This window comes from Topomyia yanbarensis, chromosome 3, assembly GCF_030247195.1.
Source record: "Topomyia yanbarensis strain Yona2022 chromosome 3, ASM3024719v1, whole genome shotgun sequence".
NCBI classification, from domain to species: Eukaryota; Metazoa; Arthropoda; class Insecta; order Diptera; family Culicidae; genus Topomyia; species Topomyia yanbarensis.
In genome coordinates, this window is record NC_080672.1 from 170,528,292 (window position 1) to 170,545,011 (window position 16,720).

Here is a 16,720-nt window from a genome sequence, read left to right on the forward strand (position 1 = left end):
GAGCTTGGGTTTCCGACGTATGGTTTCGCCGATGATTATCACGTAGGGGAACTGGGGGCAGGCACGTAGCCAGAGGGGGGGCTAGGGGGCTAAAGCCCCCCCCGAAAATTTTCAAAAAGAAATTTAAGAAACAACATGTTTTTCGGTGACTCTTAAAAAAATTGTATCTTGTTTGGTTTCAACAAATTAATGCGAGAATTGTGAGGAAGATTGCTATTTCGAACCACCGAAGACAGCGGTCAGGATATCTACTCAGTATGCTGAGTGTGATAAAACAGTTCCCTTCATATTGTGTGACTCGTCGGAAGACAAACGAAACTGTTACTTTAATTCTTGCTGTGGGGATCTGTCGAATGATTGAGTCGCAGAAGCAAGAAGTAGTGCTCCAGCCAAATACGGAGGCTATTGACTTCAGGTCTTTTCGCATAAGATCGATCTTATGCGAAAAGACCTGAAGTCAATAGCCTCCGTATTTGGCTGGAGCAACATTAATGATGTGAAATATTTGCTGAAGGTGATTATGGAGGTTATGCTTACGAACATCGCCTTTAACGAGTTTAACCATGTCAGGCGTTCAGTGCTGATGCCATTTAACAAATTAGCCCAGGCGAAACCAGTCATTTTGCATAACAACTTGTAACATGTGGTTGATCCTCATATATATGGACGATGAGAAAATCAATGCTCGGCTACAAGATCTGATACCACTTACTTGCACCGTGGCTATTAAAAGATTCCTGTCACATTTGGAAAAAATGGTATTCATTATAAAGGACACATCTAGGAAGTATATTAAATGGTGTTTTTGTGGTGAAAATCTAGGTTAACAGACATATTTCCTCCAACCTGACCCTGCACGTAAAAACTGAATGCGATAGTATTATTTTACACATTATATCTTTGCATATACATAGTCTCCAAAACCATTTCCTGAAAAACAAACATTTGCCAAATTTTGGCTGCTGTTCGGATAATATTGACGGCAAAAACTGCGTCTAGTATCTCAAAATCAACGGTCGGCACCATCATTGAGGAAGTCGCCACTCGTGACCCGTCAGAAATTCGCGAACATGGACATGGCAGTAACCACTATGATGATAAGGAAGTGTACGAGATAGAAATGAACACCACCGCGACACTGTTGGTTAGGAAAAATATTTCTCAGCCTAGTAAATAGTTCTCCACATGCAATCGCTAGTTGTTCGCACGAGATCTGTAGGACAACCATTTACGTTTTATCACTTTCATTGTTCACATCATGGAAATATATTGAAGACACAAGGCTTCATTTAGCTAATGCATTGAACCGAATAAAATAAACGAAATATATAATAAAATTGCAGAAGTTTTATAGAAAAGTGAGCTCAAAAACTGTCCCAAAATGAGAACTTTATCGCTAGTGGTTGTGTCTAACAAAACTCAGATATTATGTTATATATTAGCCAGAATAAAGTTAGTTAAAGCATAAGCAGATTGAATTTCTGTAATAGGTTAGTGCACTGTAAGCTTAGTAGAAACATCAGGCATCTCACTCAAGCGTGCTAGACAAAAACATTTCCGTTAGTTGATGACAATATAGTCGAGAAGACAGTTTTTGTTTTCGCGTAATTTTAATGCAATAGTATTTCTGTTGACACTCAATTTCATTTTATGCGGAGAATGCGGTCCGTATTTAAACATTATTAGTCCGCAAAGTAGTGATATTTTAAACAATCGAACAATAAGCAAGAAAAATGCCAAAAAATAAACAAGCCAAAAAGTGGTAAAACAGCGGTTTTTCTGAGGTGTTCATCAACCCAAGAATTGTATACCGTCGTATATTACTAATGTTGTTCACATACAGAAACGTACATAGTAGCGGTAGGACTATCTGTTGTGATTTTATCCTTACTTTTCAACGGATGTCAATAGATGCTAAACCACATATTAGTCAATCAATCATAATAAACTTAATGTTGTAAGCAGCAGCATTTCTGTCTCTTTCGATGGTTTCCAATTAATGTCCATGTAAGTCTAAAAACGACGTGACGATACAGTGAACAAACATCAGTAGCCTATCACGGAGAGCGACTAAAATGTTGTAACTAGTTGAGTCTACAGTCAATAAATTGGGATTAATGTTTCGATTTCATGTTTTCCTTTTATTTGTGTTCGTTATGGAATAAAATGAGAGAGATGAGCAGAGATCACGAAGAAAAAGAGAGAAAAAATAATAAATAAATTGAAATCGACCCAAGAGCAGCTGTTCTATATTTTCTGGGCACTCAACTACAGAACAACAGAAATCATCAAAGAAAGTTGGCCTTACACCTACGTTACTCTTCGACAGAGGTGAAGTAAGTGCGATGTATACCCGTCCATATGTCGGAATAAAGAGATGCTGAAATTATTGAGCTTGTTCATATTTATAATATTTCTTTTTTTTTCAATCTAAAATTTTATTTGAAACGGCTCAATGCGTCAGCACAACTGATCCGTGGGTCTTTTATTTTTTTTTACAATAAGTAAAAATAAAAAAATTCTAAGAATGTCGGTCTGCCAGATCTTGTTGACGCAGTTTGCTGCTGCGTGTTGAGATCTTTTTCCTTGGCGGTGAGGCCGCTTGGTGGTCATTCAGTCTGCCTTCTCTCGCGTTATCGTTCCCGTCCATGTCGTCATCGGTACTGCTTTCTTCCTGTTCACGATCAGAGGTTCTTATTTGTTTCTTGTTCTTATGGGTCGCTGTTGTATATCCGTCTTCATCGGTATTTGCTTCTTTATTGGCGATGCTAGTTGTTGGTTTGGGAGCGGTTGTCGTGGTCGTTGTACCTGCATTATTGGGTAATTGGATCGTTGTTTTAGGTTTATCTGAAGGTATCGGTGGCTGCTTGTTAGAGTTGGCTGTAGTAGATGAGTTTTGACTAGTTGCTTCGGCGCATGTTTTTCCGTAGTAGGCTGTATAGTTACAGAATTGGCATGTTGGGGTCTGCCCGGGATATGTAATTAGCGTTGTTTGCTTATAGGTCACGCCATCCTTCGGTGATTTGCATTCGATAGTCATGTAAGAAGGTATTGGTTTAGTCATTCGCATTCTCACAATACGAACGCCATTGGGAATGCCAGAGAAAAAATTTCTCCAGGTGTCATTCGTAATAGATTCTACTTCTCCATATTGCGACATGATTTGTTTGATGAAATCCTCCTTCGTGCGCGGGGCCAAATCATGGATACGCACGTCCACCATGTCGTTGTCCATATGCACGGGGATCTTGATTCTGGTGTTATTAAATTCGACCTCGTGTTGCATGTTGTTCTTTGCAATAAAGTTTTCGGCCTGTGCTAAGCTTCTAAACGTGATCAAAACACAGTTTTTACGTGATGTAGCTGAATGTAGGTAACTTCAGCGAGATTAAGCTCCATTTTCACTTTAACTAATTGTTCCACTTCCTTAACTGTTCGTGTTATCCCGTAGCACAGGCACTTTTGCTTCATTTGGCAAACTCATTTTACTCCGCAGCCGGGGGCAACGATACAATTTGTATGTGCACTGATATACACACCAAAAAATAATGAAATTTAAACGACATGTAAATCAATACGAATGTAAACATACAACGATTGAATCCAAAATTTGATTGAAAATTACGTTAAAATCAATTGGAGCATCAAACAACATACAATTTTACACTTTCATTCGTGTAATATTACATGTCATTCATTTTACAGCAGTATTCGAGTAAAAATACATTGAAGTGCATTGGTTTTCCGTTTAAACGAACTGTAATTTTCAATCCACATGTAAAATTATAATAAAATTTGTTGAAGAAAGCACGACAAGTCGTGTGTATTTGTGGTGGAACTTAATTTTACATTTATATTCATGCTCCAAATATGTGCATGAAAATAAAATTAAAATTACAAAATATTTGTTTCTGCGTAGAACAATAGCTAGCTTGATTCACTGGTGCCTGTAGCCTGCTATAGCGTAGCAATTTTTTTTGCTTCTGCTTTTTGCGACATCAGAAGGTAGACCTTCTAGTTCTTTTGGTAATACATTTAACAAATTTCACGTACCGTCAAGTCCCCAGTTACCGTGCGTTTAGGTGGATTTGACGTGACTTCAAATCCTGTTTTTTTCGTTTCGTGATTTTGAAACTGCACGGTGAACGACACATGCACGGCGACTGGCGATTTGAAGGAAAATTAGAAGATATTAGTAATCAGTGTTTTCATTCGATTTGTAGACAATTTTCTTTAATCAATTAAATTGTGGGCAGTTTCCTTCAGTTGATTTAATCATTTAAATTTATATTTTGATCCTATTGATTACCAAAAATCCTTCCTAACTGGGGTTCTAATCTACCCGACCAAGGCTAGTCTTGAAAATAGTTTCATTTAAATAGAATATATCAAAAAATTTTGTTAGCATGATGCCTTGGAACTGGTAATACTCGCAGAACACCAGACAAAGAAAATAGAAGTTGAACCGTCTCTGCGCATCTACAAATCGCTTGCTAAATCAGAAGATTTTGTACGAATTTCGACATTCTCTTCGTTCGAACATTTTATGGATATTTTTCTACTCATTTCGGTTTAGCATCTTCTACGCCTTTTAAAGGTGTAGCTTGGAACACCTAGTGTTTTCCAGCACCGTCAAGCATTGTCATATTCGGTTAGCGCATAAATACTGTGAACTCTAGAATATACTTTGTTGTAACGAGAGTAAGTACTATAACCTTTCTTGTGACAATGAACATATTTTTAGGATTGTCTTTGATTTGGAATTGATTTCATTATGAACTTTTCAAAATTTAATTTAGTTTCTAGTGACTATATCAAATTGTCAGAATTAAAAGCTTTATGCAAATTTTTTTAAGCCCCTCCCGAAACAAAATCCTGGCTACGGGCCTGACTGGGGGTAAGCCCGACACCCTACGACTTTTCCCAGATATCAAATTTTAAATCATACAATAATGACAGGATATTATTAGTATGATTATTTTAGGCATTTCGATACACATCGATGCCGTATGGATTCATTTAATGTCAACAAAACAAACAAAACAAGCGAAAGCAAAGTTGATGCGCGTTTGGATGTTATTTTTAGTTGATACATTTTAAGGTTTCAATAACACAAAATCTTTGAAAATTACCAGTTTTTGTGTCACACATTCTATTCTATTCTCCATATCGTTATTTGTGTGAATTGAAGATAAGTTTGAGTATTTCAATACTGTTAATTGAGCAATTAACAAAAATGTGCGCTGTTGGGGTAAAACCGACAGTTTTTTGGTGGGGTAAGACCGACACGGTGTTTAGTTGATTGGGTTCGTTTTTGAATCGATACAAACGACTGGGTATATTTGTTGTGTTCAATTATACTATAATTACGTCATGTTAAAAATTGAAATACACGGAAACTATGTTTTTTGTCTTTATTTATCAGTATTGTCTAAAAGCCGACCAAAAAAATTAAGAATTAAATTGAACGTGATTCATAGTTATATTACAAACAGAAACGAAAAGTATAATCTAATATGAGATTTTGAAATGATATTGATGAAACATTTTCATTGACCGCCGGATTATTGATCAACAGTGTTCCGAAAAATCACAACACGAACCGGATAACTTACTACGAAGCGTGCGTCACTTTTAAGTGAATGAGTCCTAGTAATAGCGTATATAATCTACTTGCAGAACAGCTCTTCCTACTTAGAATGGCTATACAAGTGGCAATTAGGCTCGAAAGAATTACTTGAGAAAACCCGTACCATAATATAAACCATGCGTTAAACATTATTTATTCATAACACCACGCATTCGAATGCTCTTCCTCTTGCTACGCGATGAAACTACAGAAAGCATACGTTTGCATCACACATACTCATATATACATAATTACACTTTATCACACATACACAATACATTTTTAATGAAAAAAATTTGACAAAAAGAAAGTTCAAAAGGGGGTCGCTCTTGTCCCTTTGGGGTGTCGGTCTTATCCGCAGCGTTTTTAAAATGTCATTTTTCTCCATTTTTTGGCAACCAATAATTTTTAATGAATTAAATTTTTTGAAACGCTGAAAAAAATATATTTTGTTAAGAACCACCTAAACAAGGATTATGCACAGAATATAAAATTTTAGGAGCTTTGTAGAATTTTAGAAAAATTATTGCGCTTAAGGTGTCGGACTTGCCCCGCGGTTCCCTAATGTTCACCGGTATTCGCATTGACATACTTTATGATATGATACAACAAGCCTTCTTTGTTGTTGAGCAATGGTGTCTTCGTGTTGGACTATCAGTTAATCCAAATAAAACATCAATGATGCTTTTCACGCAACGAAGGATTACAACCGGAGCTCGTCCATTGCAGTTCTTTGACTCTGAAATTATTATCGCAGATCAAGTTAAGTACGTTGGGGTAATTCTTGACTCAAAACTTAATTGGACAGCTAACATCGATTTCAGGATCAAGAAAGCTTGCATGGCCTTCGGCCAATGTAAACGGGCTTTCGACAAATCTTGGGGACTCAAACCCAAGTACATTCAGTGGATCTACACAACTATTGTTAGACCAATACTGTCATACGGGTGCCTTGTTTGGTGGCAGAATGGAGAAGTCATGACAATCCAATCAAAGTTAAACCATCTTCAGAGGATGGTTTTGATGGCGATGACTGGTGCGTTATCGACAACACCTACTGCTGCTCTAGAAACACTCTTGAACATAAAACCGCTACATGTGTTTCTGAAACAAGAAGCACTTTCTTGTGCATACCGTTTTAAGGTTACTGGGCTCTGGAACTGTAACCCAATAGATTGTGCAACTAGCCACACAAGACTGTGGCCCCAAATGATTACTTGGGATAAGTATACACTTGCTCCCATTGATCTTACAATCACATGAAGTTTTTCTTATAGACCTTTCAATGTGAGAATTCCTCTTCGCGAGGAATGGCTGTCTGGCTGGATGGAGCGGTAACTCGAAGAACGCGTAGTTTGTTATACTGACGGTTCTTTGTTGGAGGAACGAGCCGGTGCGGGTGTTTATTGTCATGAAATGGGATTAAACCAATTTCATTCGCTTGGTAGATGCTGTACCGTATTCCAAGCAAAAATCTTTGCGATTCTGTGTGGCGTACAATCAGCACTTCAACAGGGAATTTGCGGTAAAAGAATCTATTTTTGCTCTGATAGCCAGGCTGCCCTGAAAGCACTTAGTTCGGCAGATTCGAGATCGAAATTAGTAATCGCATGTCGAGCTCAAATCGAAGAACTTAGCAGTTCAAATGCTATCTACCTTCTATGGGTACCTGGTCATTCCGGTATTACTGGAAATGAATGGGCCGACGAATTGGCTAGAGCTGGCGCTGCGACTGACTTCGTTGGTCCAGAACCAGTTCTACCACTGTCGATAAGTTTGATAAAGCACAAGATTCGCTCTTGGGCTGCATCCGAACATACCAACGTCTTTCCCTTATCTCAATATCCCCTCGGGGGTGTTGATATATCCGCTCACAACTTAAATAAAAATCCCTCTGGGGGTTGGAAGATTAATTTCTGCTATTGTAGCACCTGCAGATCGCTAAGCATCCCTCCGGGGGTACAGAATGCTCTGTTTTAATTGTTCTGTGTCGTTATTTTTCTTACCCCTAACCTTACCATCAGGAAATGATGAAAAGACGATTCTTGGCGAGGCACAAATCTTCGATCAACATGGGGAACATGTCATTTGAACCAGACGCTGCTGATTCCTGACTGATTTAGCATTATCGTAGGATCGGGTTTTCAATTTGGAATTTTAAATGCCGTAACGTGGCAATGGATTATGAAAATGTAATTGCTTGGTGAATTGTAAACCTGTTATGTATTGCTCATCTTCTTTACTGACATCATATTGATCCTTTCAATTGAATAACGATGTTTGACGAGGCCTTAATAGCTTTCTTATGTCTGCCGATTAAGCTTATGAAACACCAGCTCACGAAACAGAAAGAAAGCCAAACCAATAATATTGCAAATTTGGTCAAATAGTTCACGTGAAAATTTCAAAATCTACAGAAAAGCTGCCTTATAGAAAAAATGATAAAGGATTTCTTCTAAATATGTAAACTCATTCACGAGCATGCAAGAAAAATTATTAAGACCATATTGACTATATGACTTCGATGAACGGCGATCAAGGCAACGGAGGATTTGACTACGTCAGAGCAGTTGAGGACGGGAATGAACCAACTCCCACGTTTAGGGGAGGTAAGGATGCCATCCAACAGCTCAAGAACAATAAAGCAGCTGGCAAAAATGGTATTGTAGCAGAACTCATCAAGTTGGGCCCGGAATAGTTGGCCACTTGTCTGCATCGGTTAGTAGTCAGGATCTGGGAAACCGAACAGCTACCGGAGGAGTGGAAAGAAGGGGTGATCTGCCCCCCTTCAGAAGAAAGGCGACCATTTGGAGTGTGAGAACTTCCGAGCGATCACCATATTGAATGCCGCCTACAAAGTGCTATCCCAGATCATCTTCCGTCGTCTATCACCTAAAGTAAATGAGTTCGTGGGAAGTTATCAAGCCGGCTTCATCGATGGCCGGTCGACAACGGACCAGATCATCACCGTACGGCAAATCCTCCAGAAATGAATACCGTGAATACCAGGTCCCAACGCATCACCTGTTCATTGACTTCAAGGCGGCATACGACAGTATCGACTGCGTAGAGCTATGGAAAATCATGGACGAAAACAGCTTTCCCGGGAAGCTGACTCGACTGATCAAAGCAACGATGGACGGTGTACAAAACAGCGTAAGGATTTCGGGTAAACTCCATTCGAATCTCGACGGGGACTGAGACAAGGTGATGGACTCTCGTGTCTACTATTCAACATCGCTCTGGAAGGTGTGATGCGACGAGCCGGGCTCAACAGCCGGGGCACGATCTTCACGAAATCCGGCCAATTTGTATGCTTCGCGGACGACATGGACATTAATGCTCGAACATTTGGAACGGTGACAGACCTGTACACCCGCCTGAAACGCGAAGCAGCGAAGGTCGGTGGTAAATGCGTCCAAAACAAAGTATATGCTGGTAGGCGGAACCAAAAACGAAAGGATCCGGCTAGGAAACAGCGTTACGATCGACGGGGATACCTTCGAGGTAGTGGAGGATGTTGTCTACCTAGGATCCTTATTAACGGCTGACAATAACTTGAGCCGTGAAATCCGAAGACGCATCATTAGTGGAAGTCTGGTTGTTCTCTACGGGCACGAGACTTGGACCATGCTCGAGGAGGACCTGCAAGCGCTAGGAGTTTTCGAGCGACGGGTGCTAAGGAGAACGGTGTATGGTGGTGAAGGATGAACCACGAGCTCGCTGCACTCTATGGCGAACCCAGTATCCAAAAGGTGGCCAAAGCTGGAAGGATACGGTGGACAGGGCATGTTGCAAGAATGCCGGACAACAATTCTGAAAAGATTGTGTTCGCTAATGATCCGGTTGGTACAACAAGGCGAGGAGCGCAGAGAGCACGATGGGCGGACCAGGGGGAACGTGATTTGGCGAGTGTTGGGCGTAACCGACGTTGGAGAGCTGCAGCTACAAATCGAGTATTGTGGAGGCAAATTGTTGATTCAGTGTTATCATGAAATTGATCTCTATGCTATATTTCACTCTAAGGAGGAAAATTGGGTAAACACCAAAATTTCTCACTAGGGCGAAAAAAATTGAAATTGATGTTGAACTAAATAAATGAATTAATGCATACTGTATGCATACTATTTCACGGTAAACATTGATGAATCCAAATTAAAATATTATGTATCAGGAATCTGTTCACGGGAAAGAATTGGACTCATGAATAATATTTAGAGCTTTGCCAAAAATGGGACCATGCACAAAAATGCATAATACCAATATTAATTCTTCAAAAGGGCTAAAGAGATTTTTGTTAACAAACTTATTTCGCTCACTATTTCACTGCAAAGCTAAATTTCGTGAAAAATAGCTTTTAATCAGCATCTTTGCTCTTTATAGTAGCAATTGCAAACGTTTTTTCTGCTGTCATTATAACGAATTAAGAGAAATAATCAAATCAAAAGTTTGTTTATAAATTTTATTAGCCCTTTTCAAAAGTTAATATGGATATATTAATTTAATAATGAAAGGGGATCAATCGACGGTGTCTTATGATTTTGTGAACTATTTCTTCAGCATCAATACCAGATCGTGATCAATATATAATGAATCAGGGACTAGGTTACGGAACAAAATTAGATCCATGGATATGCTATGCAATTAGTAATTAGAACTATGAACAATATGAAAGTGGAAATCTTGGTGCTGTCCACGAAACAAAAATGTAGCCATGAATAGTATTCTGAGTTCTGTGAAATTCTTAAGCTGAAAATAATAGGATCACGCAAAAAGTTGCATAATATATGAACTATATCAGTAAATTGGAATCTTATTTTATGATTTCGTTAAATATTTTTCGTGCAGGAACGGTGAATCGTAAAAGAATTTAATATGGCATAAACGGATCAATGAATAATATTGTGAATTTTACGAAATAGTTTATAGGAAAATGCCAAGACTGTTTTGATTTTATGAATGAATTCCATGGAAACGCTTACTTTGCTCAATTGTTTTTATGATTTTAATATAGAAGTTGGTAATATTTTCCCACTTAAATGTTTGTTTAAGCGTGTAGTGGAAAATGTCTATAATTTGAAACGAAAGTAGTTTAAAGTAAAATGTTTACGTCAAAAGAGTTTCATAGTAAACGCAACAATGGAAATTGTATTAGACAGATCGTGTAGTCGAATTTCTTTTGTTTTCAATATGGACGATTTTTCGGTTGATTGACGTGTTAACAAGAATTTGCAGCGACAAATTTAGTAGCGAATTCTCCGTTAAACAACTTTATTGGTACGAATTTATGCCTATAGTTATACTTTATCTGTAAATAGTTGGACGGATAAAAATGTTTTTCGTTCGCTGCTGTGTTAACCACAGAACGGTTTTGTGTGGTACATTTATACCCCAGAGCTATTTGCTGTTCCTGTTATTCCGTCACGGTTTATTTCAAGTGCAAACAATCTTTATCATACATCAATTCGATTATTAAACTTCCATGAATGCAGGTGCAACCTATTTGTTTCACTTGACCAATTTAACAGTGCCCGCTTACAGTTTGTCTGGGGTACAAATGTACCCCACAAAACCGTATACATTAGTGTTTTGTCATGTGTACATAATTCGGAACATTTATTATAACTATTTTAAAAGCAAAATATCGATCCATAGTAAGTGAAACATCTGTTATTTGATATAATGAAGCTACTATAGCAAAGAATGCGCTTGGATCGTTATCGAAATTTTTACTTTTGCGGATGGAACAGGCAACACATCTGAGAATATGATTTGTATGTAACATGCGCCACGCACCACTCCATTCATTAGTTTATGTAGGGTTCTTGAACATACTTTATGTATACGTCCAATGCACCGGTTTTACCTGTCTCTTCGACGCCGTATTCGTATTGGCGTTTGGTGTTCAAAAAAGCATCGGAACAAATACGCTTTCTGACCATTTTTTGAGTAATTTACTACTTGTTCAAAAGGCAATTTAATCATATTCACAACGCCGTATAGATGGTCAAAATCGGTTAGAAACTACCAGAGTTATAACATTATTAAGGAACATTTTGAATAGGCTACTAGAAGATTGATTTAAGAATAAAACTATCCAAGTTAATTATAAATTCAATAAAAATTAGGCATATCAGAGCGATTTTAGTTCTGGGGTACGAATGTACCCGCAAAACCGTTTACGTATAAAAAAGTCACGCAGCCGTTGTAGGGAACCATCCATAAATGACGTAGCATTATATGGGGGACGGGGTATTTTTGTATTTTGTGATGATGTGTGATGGCAGGGGGGGGGGGTAGGAGGTCATGTCATGCTAAGTAGCTTTTATTAAGGGAAATAGGGGGTTGATCTAATGTCACGATAATCTTATCCGTTTTATCTAACTAACATCGTTTTTTTTTATTTTTTAAAATTTTTTACGGAGATTGGGGAATCAGAATATATTGGCTTAAATGGCACGTTCCCCGTATGTAGTCGGGGATTTGTGCCATACCCCGGGGGAAAGGGGGGGGGGGGGGGTGGGGGGTATGTAGAGGTTTGTGACGAAACGCAATGATGAGGGAGGGGGTGTTAAAAATCACTCAAAAAATGCTACGTCATTTATGGATGGTCCCTGGGGTTAATTTTCCACAGGCATAGGCCTTTCTTATTTGATGTGCTCCCTTCGTTCGAAGTACTATTAAATAGCATATTACAATTGGTTATTTAAAGCGAACTGATCCAAAATAGCTTGATTTAAACAGTGACATACTCATTTATCAATAAGTGTTTTTTGAATTAAAAATCCGATTTACTACGTTCTACTTTTTAGTAATAATCTCCAACCTGTACTATGTCTGTAACATCTGGAGTACACCCGATCCGAGTATTAGATTCAACAATTTCAACGAATAATATATTCCAATATTCCAACGCAAAATCGAACAATAGATGCTTCCTCGATTTGTTTTGCTTGTATTGGTGAATTGGTTAAAGCGGGAGAAAATTGTATGCAGCAGATCTGGTAAAATTTTTTTGGCTTCATTTATAATATTTGAATTTTTTAGCCCTTTTAGTTTAAAAAAATACATCCAAAGATGATATCACATAGCTCTGATTTCCTTAAGACGACCGAAACCGTAAACAATCATATGAATCACACACTCGCGCTGTACTATCAAAACGTTCGCGGACTTCGGTTTGCTGCCGTATCTGTTTCTGACTACGACGTATCAGTTGTATTAACAGAAACATGGCTCTAAGGCGATATTCTTAATGTAGAGTTAAGATACCGATGCAATGGTAATTACTCCACTATCTGTGCTGTTTGTGATGGTGTGGTATTGAAAGGAATCAAAAGGTCGAAGTCGAAGTAATATTGTAACTGTCGTTGGAGCTGACCGTCTGGAGCGGGTTGCCGCTCGTGTATCTTATGGAGACATGTATCTCGTTATCTGTGCAATTTACTCTGATCTCGCTTTGTACGAACAGCATGCTGCCTGTGCCAATCGACTGCACACGGTTAAATAAAACAACCTGCAGAATAAGTTCTTTTAACTTACTTTTGAGTTGTGCGTCGCTTTCGCACTTATTAGTGTTGTCAAAAACAAAACGAGATTCGACTCAGTCGATGTCTTCCGTGGAGGAAGGTACTTTTGAGCTGTTTGGGGTATACTCAAAATTAGGTAAATTCAACTTAAATTTGAGTATAAAAAACCTATCAATGAGTTGTAATTTTTGCCGTGGTTAAATGGAAACTACCTTTAACACGGTTTACCTAATTTTAACTTCCCCCACGATACCACGAGATTGAGTCAAAGGAACTCAATTTTAGGTAGTTTTTCGTTTCCGTGTACGATCAAATTGGCACCAGCGACGGGGTGGTAGTTTTGGGTGACTATAATTTACCTTTGCTACGCTGAAGATTTGGTGGCGATGTTGGATGTTTTATTTCAATTAATCCTCCTTCGGAACATGATTTTTTAGTCGAAACCATGCTCGCTTCTGGGCCTCAGGGCCGTGATAGGATTGTCTATTTTCAGAATGATTTTATAACATTTCTATATTAGAAAGGCAAAAAACATTCACTAAATTTAAAAGTGTGCCTTAATTTTTTATCAATTTGAGTATCAGGTTAAGTCATATCGACGAGTTGAATTGAATGGTATCTATAACTAAAACATTAATCTTCTGGACCTACATTCAAAAGTTTATATGTGAAAGGAAATGTATGGGAGCTACTTTATGTAGAAATGAAAGTATTTTTTTTATTTTGCTCGATGTCTATTAGGTAAAGGAACGGTTGATGACCAGATCGCATATTTATGTAAATACATAGATTCAAATGTATACTTGTTACACACAGACTAGTGAAGATTTGTTTTGTACAGCCAAATAAATCAAACGGTCTAAGGGAGAAACCCATGTAAAGACTACATGATCTGCCATATATAGGTAAATGTAATCGTTTCCATGGTTGCTAGTTTTATTGTTTTTAGCGCCTATAGATTCCAACACTTTTAATCATGGGTAAACTCACCGATGGTGGTGATCAGCGTTAGTGAGTACAGAAAGGCCGAGGTATATGTCCACTTGTAGGGTTTGGCGTTGTTCTGAGTATTGGTCACTTGTTGCAATCTTGATGCCCGTATCGCTCTTAAGATGGTATCCTGTAAAACGGAAGTAGAAGAAAGACACAGATTTATATTGTACCGCACCATACTAGTGGCAAGATACAGGATGAACTAGGAGGGATTAATTTACAGGAAAATTTCCTAATGCCCACAGCAGTCAGGATATTGCCTGTAAACATTGGTTGGCAATAAAAGTGGTGCCGAGTATCGATTCCGGTTTTCCTTATCCGACCCATCACAGACCAGGGTGAGGTTGTTTATCGTTTAACTATATCTTGATTGTGCATGGAAACTGAATTTAGTAGAATCGTATCGTTTGTTATAGAGATCGACGTGAGACCAAAGCCGTTTCAATGCAGTATGTGGCAAAGTAAGCAACACAAACGGAACCCAGAGCACTGTAGCTAACTGTAGAGAATTGAAGGAACCATTACATTTTAGTATAAATTGGGGTAAAACTGCTTGGCTTGCCGAAACAAAAAAATGTTAATGGATTACATGTTTTATGGATAATAGCGCAATATTTAAATACAGCGGGGAAACGTTGTTGCTGCTGTTAGCTATGCAGACAATGAGTTTTTCTAGGATGAGTTTGCCCCTGTTACTTGCTGGTAAAGGTTAGCGAAGCCCGGAAGAAAACTGAGATAAACTTCACGAGACAATGAGATATTGTTGTAATCATACTTTTGTTTCATGCATTTCATGCGCATTAAACACCAGGCAGTCCTTTCGACAACTATCCAGAAGGCAGTGTATCATTTATTTTGAGAAAATATTCAGGTGCATTGGCTAATTTAATTTCATAAAACATGTGATAAATCGTGTAAAGCTGAGAATACAGATGTTCTCTCATTCGAGCAGCGATCATTTTTCGGTAGATAGTTTAGTTCATTTCATGGTACTTTATTTACTTTGAAATAAAGTGCATATGAATTTAAATTATTTCCTTTGCACCTTGAATTAAATAAATTAGAAATTTTAATGAATATTTACCGAAAACGACAGTGCACTAAACAGAAATCCCTACATCCGTAAAATTATTTCAGGGTGTAGCCTGAGCGCCAATGAAAAAGAATCTATACGTTTTTATATCTGAATCGTGCACAGGAAATAAAGCATTACAGTGTTGGTTGGGTCTGGAAGTATATCGTAATATATCCGAACTAAACCGTTTCTGGATATTCGTACACCGGAATGGTAAAAAATCGGCGGACACAAAGCGTGGTCAACAGCATCCCCAAGGTAAAAGCAACTTAGCCTAACATTCAACAAGCAGGAAGTGTACGTTGAAACTAAAATACAGAAAAGAAATGAAGCCATTACTGGAGGGGAAATGGAAATACGTTACGTGGTTTCCCCCATGGGAGCAACTTCTTCTAATACATTAGCGTGATCCCTTCAACACCATCACGGCATCTGCACATTCGTTTGTGCAAGTTTAAATGCTGTCAGGACAGGATTGTAGGGGGGTGGGGGCGAATGGGTTCCAAGTAATTGAAAACTTTTACGCAAAGTACCTGAAAATGCTGCACCTCCTGGGCCGCTAGCCGAGTCCAATTTTCTTTGTATAATATATTTAGGTCTTCCGTAATGGACCACAGCCGATCTACAGTTCTGGAAAAAAGATAAAGTAAAGAAAACCATTAAGGAAAATCTGCAACCATTTCGGTTAAAGTTGTTTCTTGCAAGATAAGAACTTAAAAACAACTACACGTTTCACGATGGAGGTTTAAACCAACTGAAAACTCTAATTGCTCAAAAATTCATTTCACTATGTTTTGCTGCATGTCTTACAGGGATTTCTCCCATAAGATGTAATAAATTACCTGAGAGCAGAAAATTTGCTCAAAGGAAGATCCTAATTAAAACTAAAACTTGTAACGGGAAAGCTTGGTATCTTGAAACTGGCAGGGATATAAAATACGATATAAACTTCGGAAGCAATTAAAATGGATGTGTTGAATTCAGCGTCTATCTGCCAGTGGGCACGACCACAAAAATGCCTATGTGTGTGTGTAAAAGAACAGAGCGTGAAATCGGTAGATGTAGTTTTTCCTGAAAGCTTTCCATTTTGTAACTTACAAAGGCGTAGATAGTTGCTTAATTAGAAAGTTGACTATTGAATTGTGCAAAATTCTTCGTTGTATACCTACATATATAGAATATTGAACTTGCCTATTTCATAATAAATATATACTTACTTTAGTCTTATTTCTGAGCTAACTACATCATGTCTTGGATATGGTTTGGAGGCAGCTACCGCGCTCTCAATCATGCCGCCTTCGTCTGCATCTCCTTCCAACGTAACAAACAGCACGGAGCCTAACGCGGTGTACGCGAGGACCAGTAATAGAACACCTTTGGAGAAAAACGAAAGAAAATGTAAATTGGTCAATTTCTGTATACATATTTATTAATGTACATGTTAGACCGGTAACAATTTTGATTTTTTTTCGGAACACTGTTAAATCAAACTGT

At 38.2% G+C, this 16,720-nt stretch overlaps 1 protein-coding gene across 1 annotated transcript in view; it reads right to left on the bottom strand.

The window, feature by feature from the left end:
- LOC131690836 (TWiK family of potassium channels protein 7-like) overlaps nucleotides 1-16,720 on the bottom strand; it is a 359,592-nt gene that overhangs the window by 34,820 nt on the left and 308,052 nt on the right. Inside the window, exons 5-7 of the mRNA XM_058976896.1 lie at nucleotides 16,444-16,600; nucleotides 15,760-15,856; nucleotides 14,149-14,278 (exon numbers count right to left, since the gene is read on the bottom strand). Of these exons, the coding sequence (XP_058832879.1) occupies nucleotides 14,149-14,278; nucleotides 15,760-15,856; nucleotides 16,444-16,600 (384 nt within the window). The remainder of the gene's footprint in view (nucleotides 1-14,148; nucleotides 14,279-15,759; nucleotides 15,857-16,443; nucleotides 16,601-16,720) is intronic.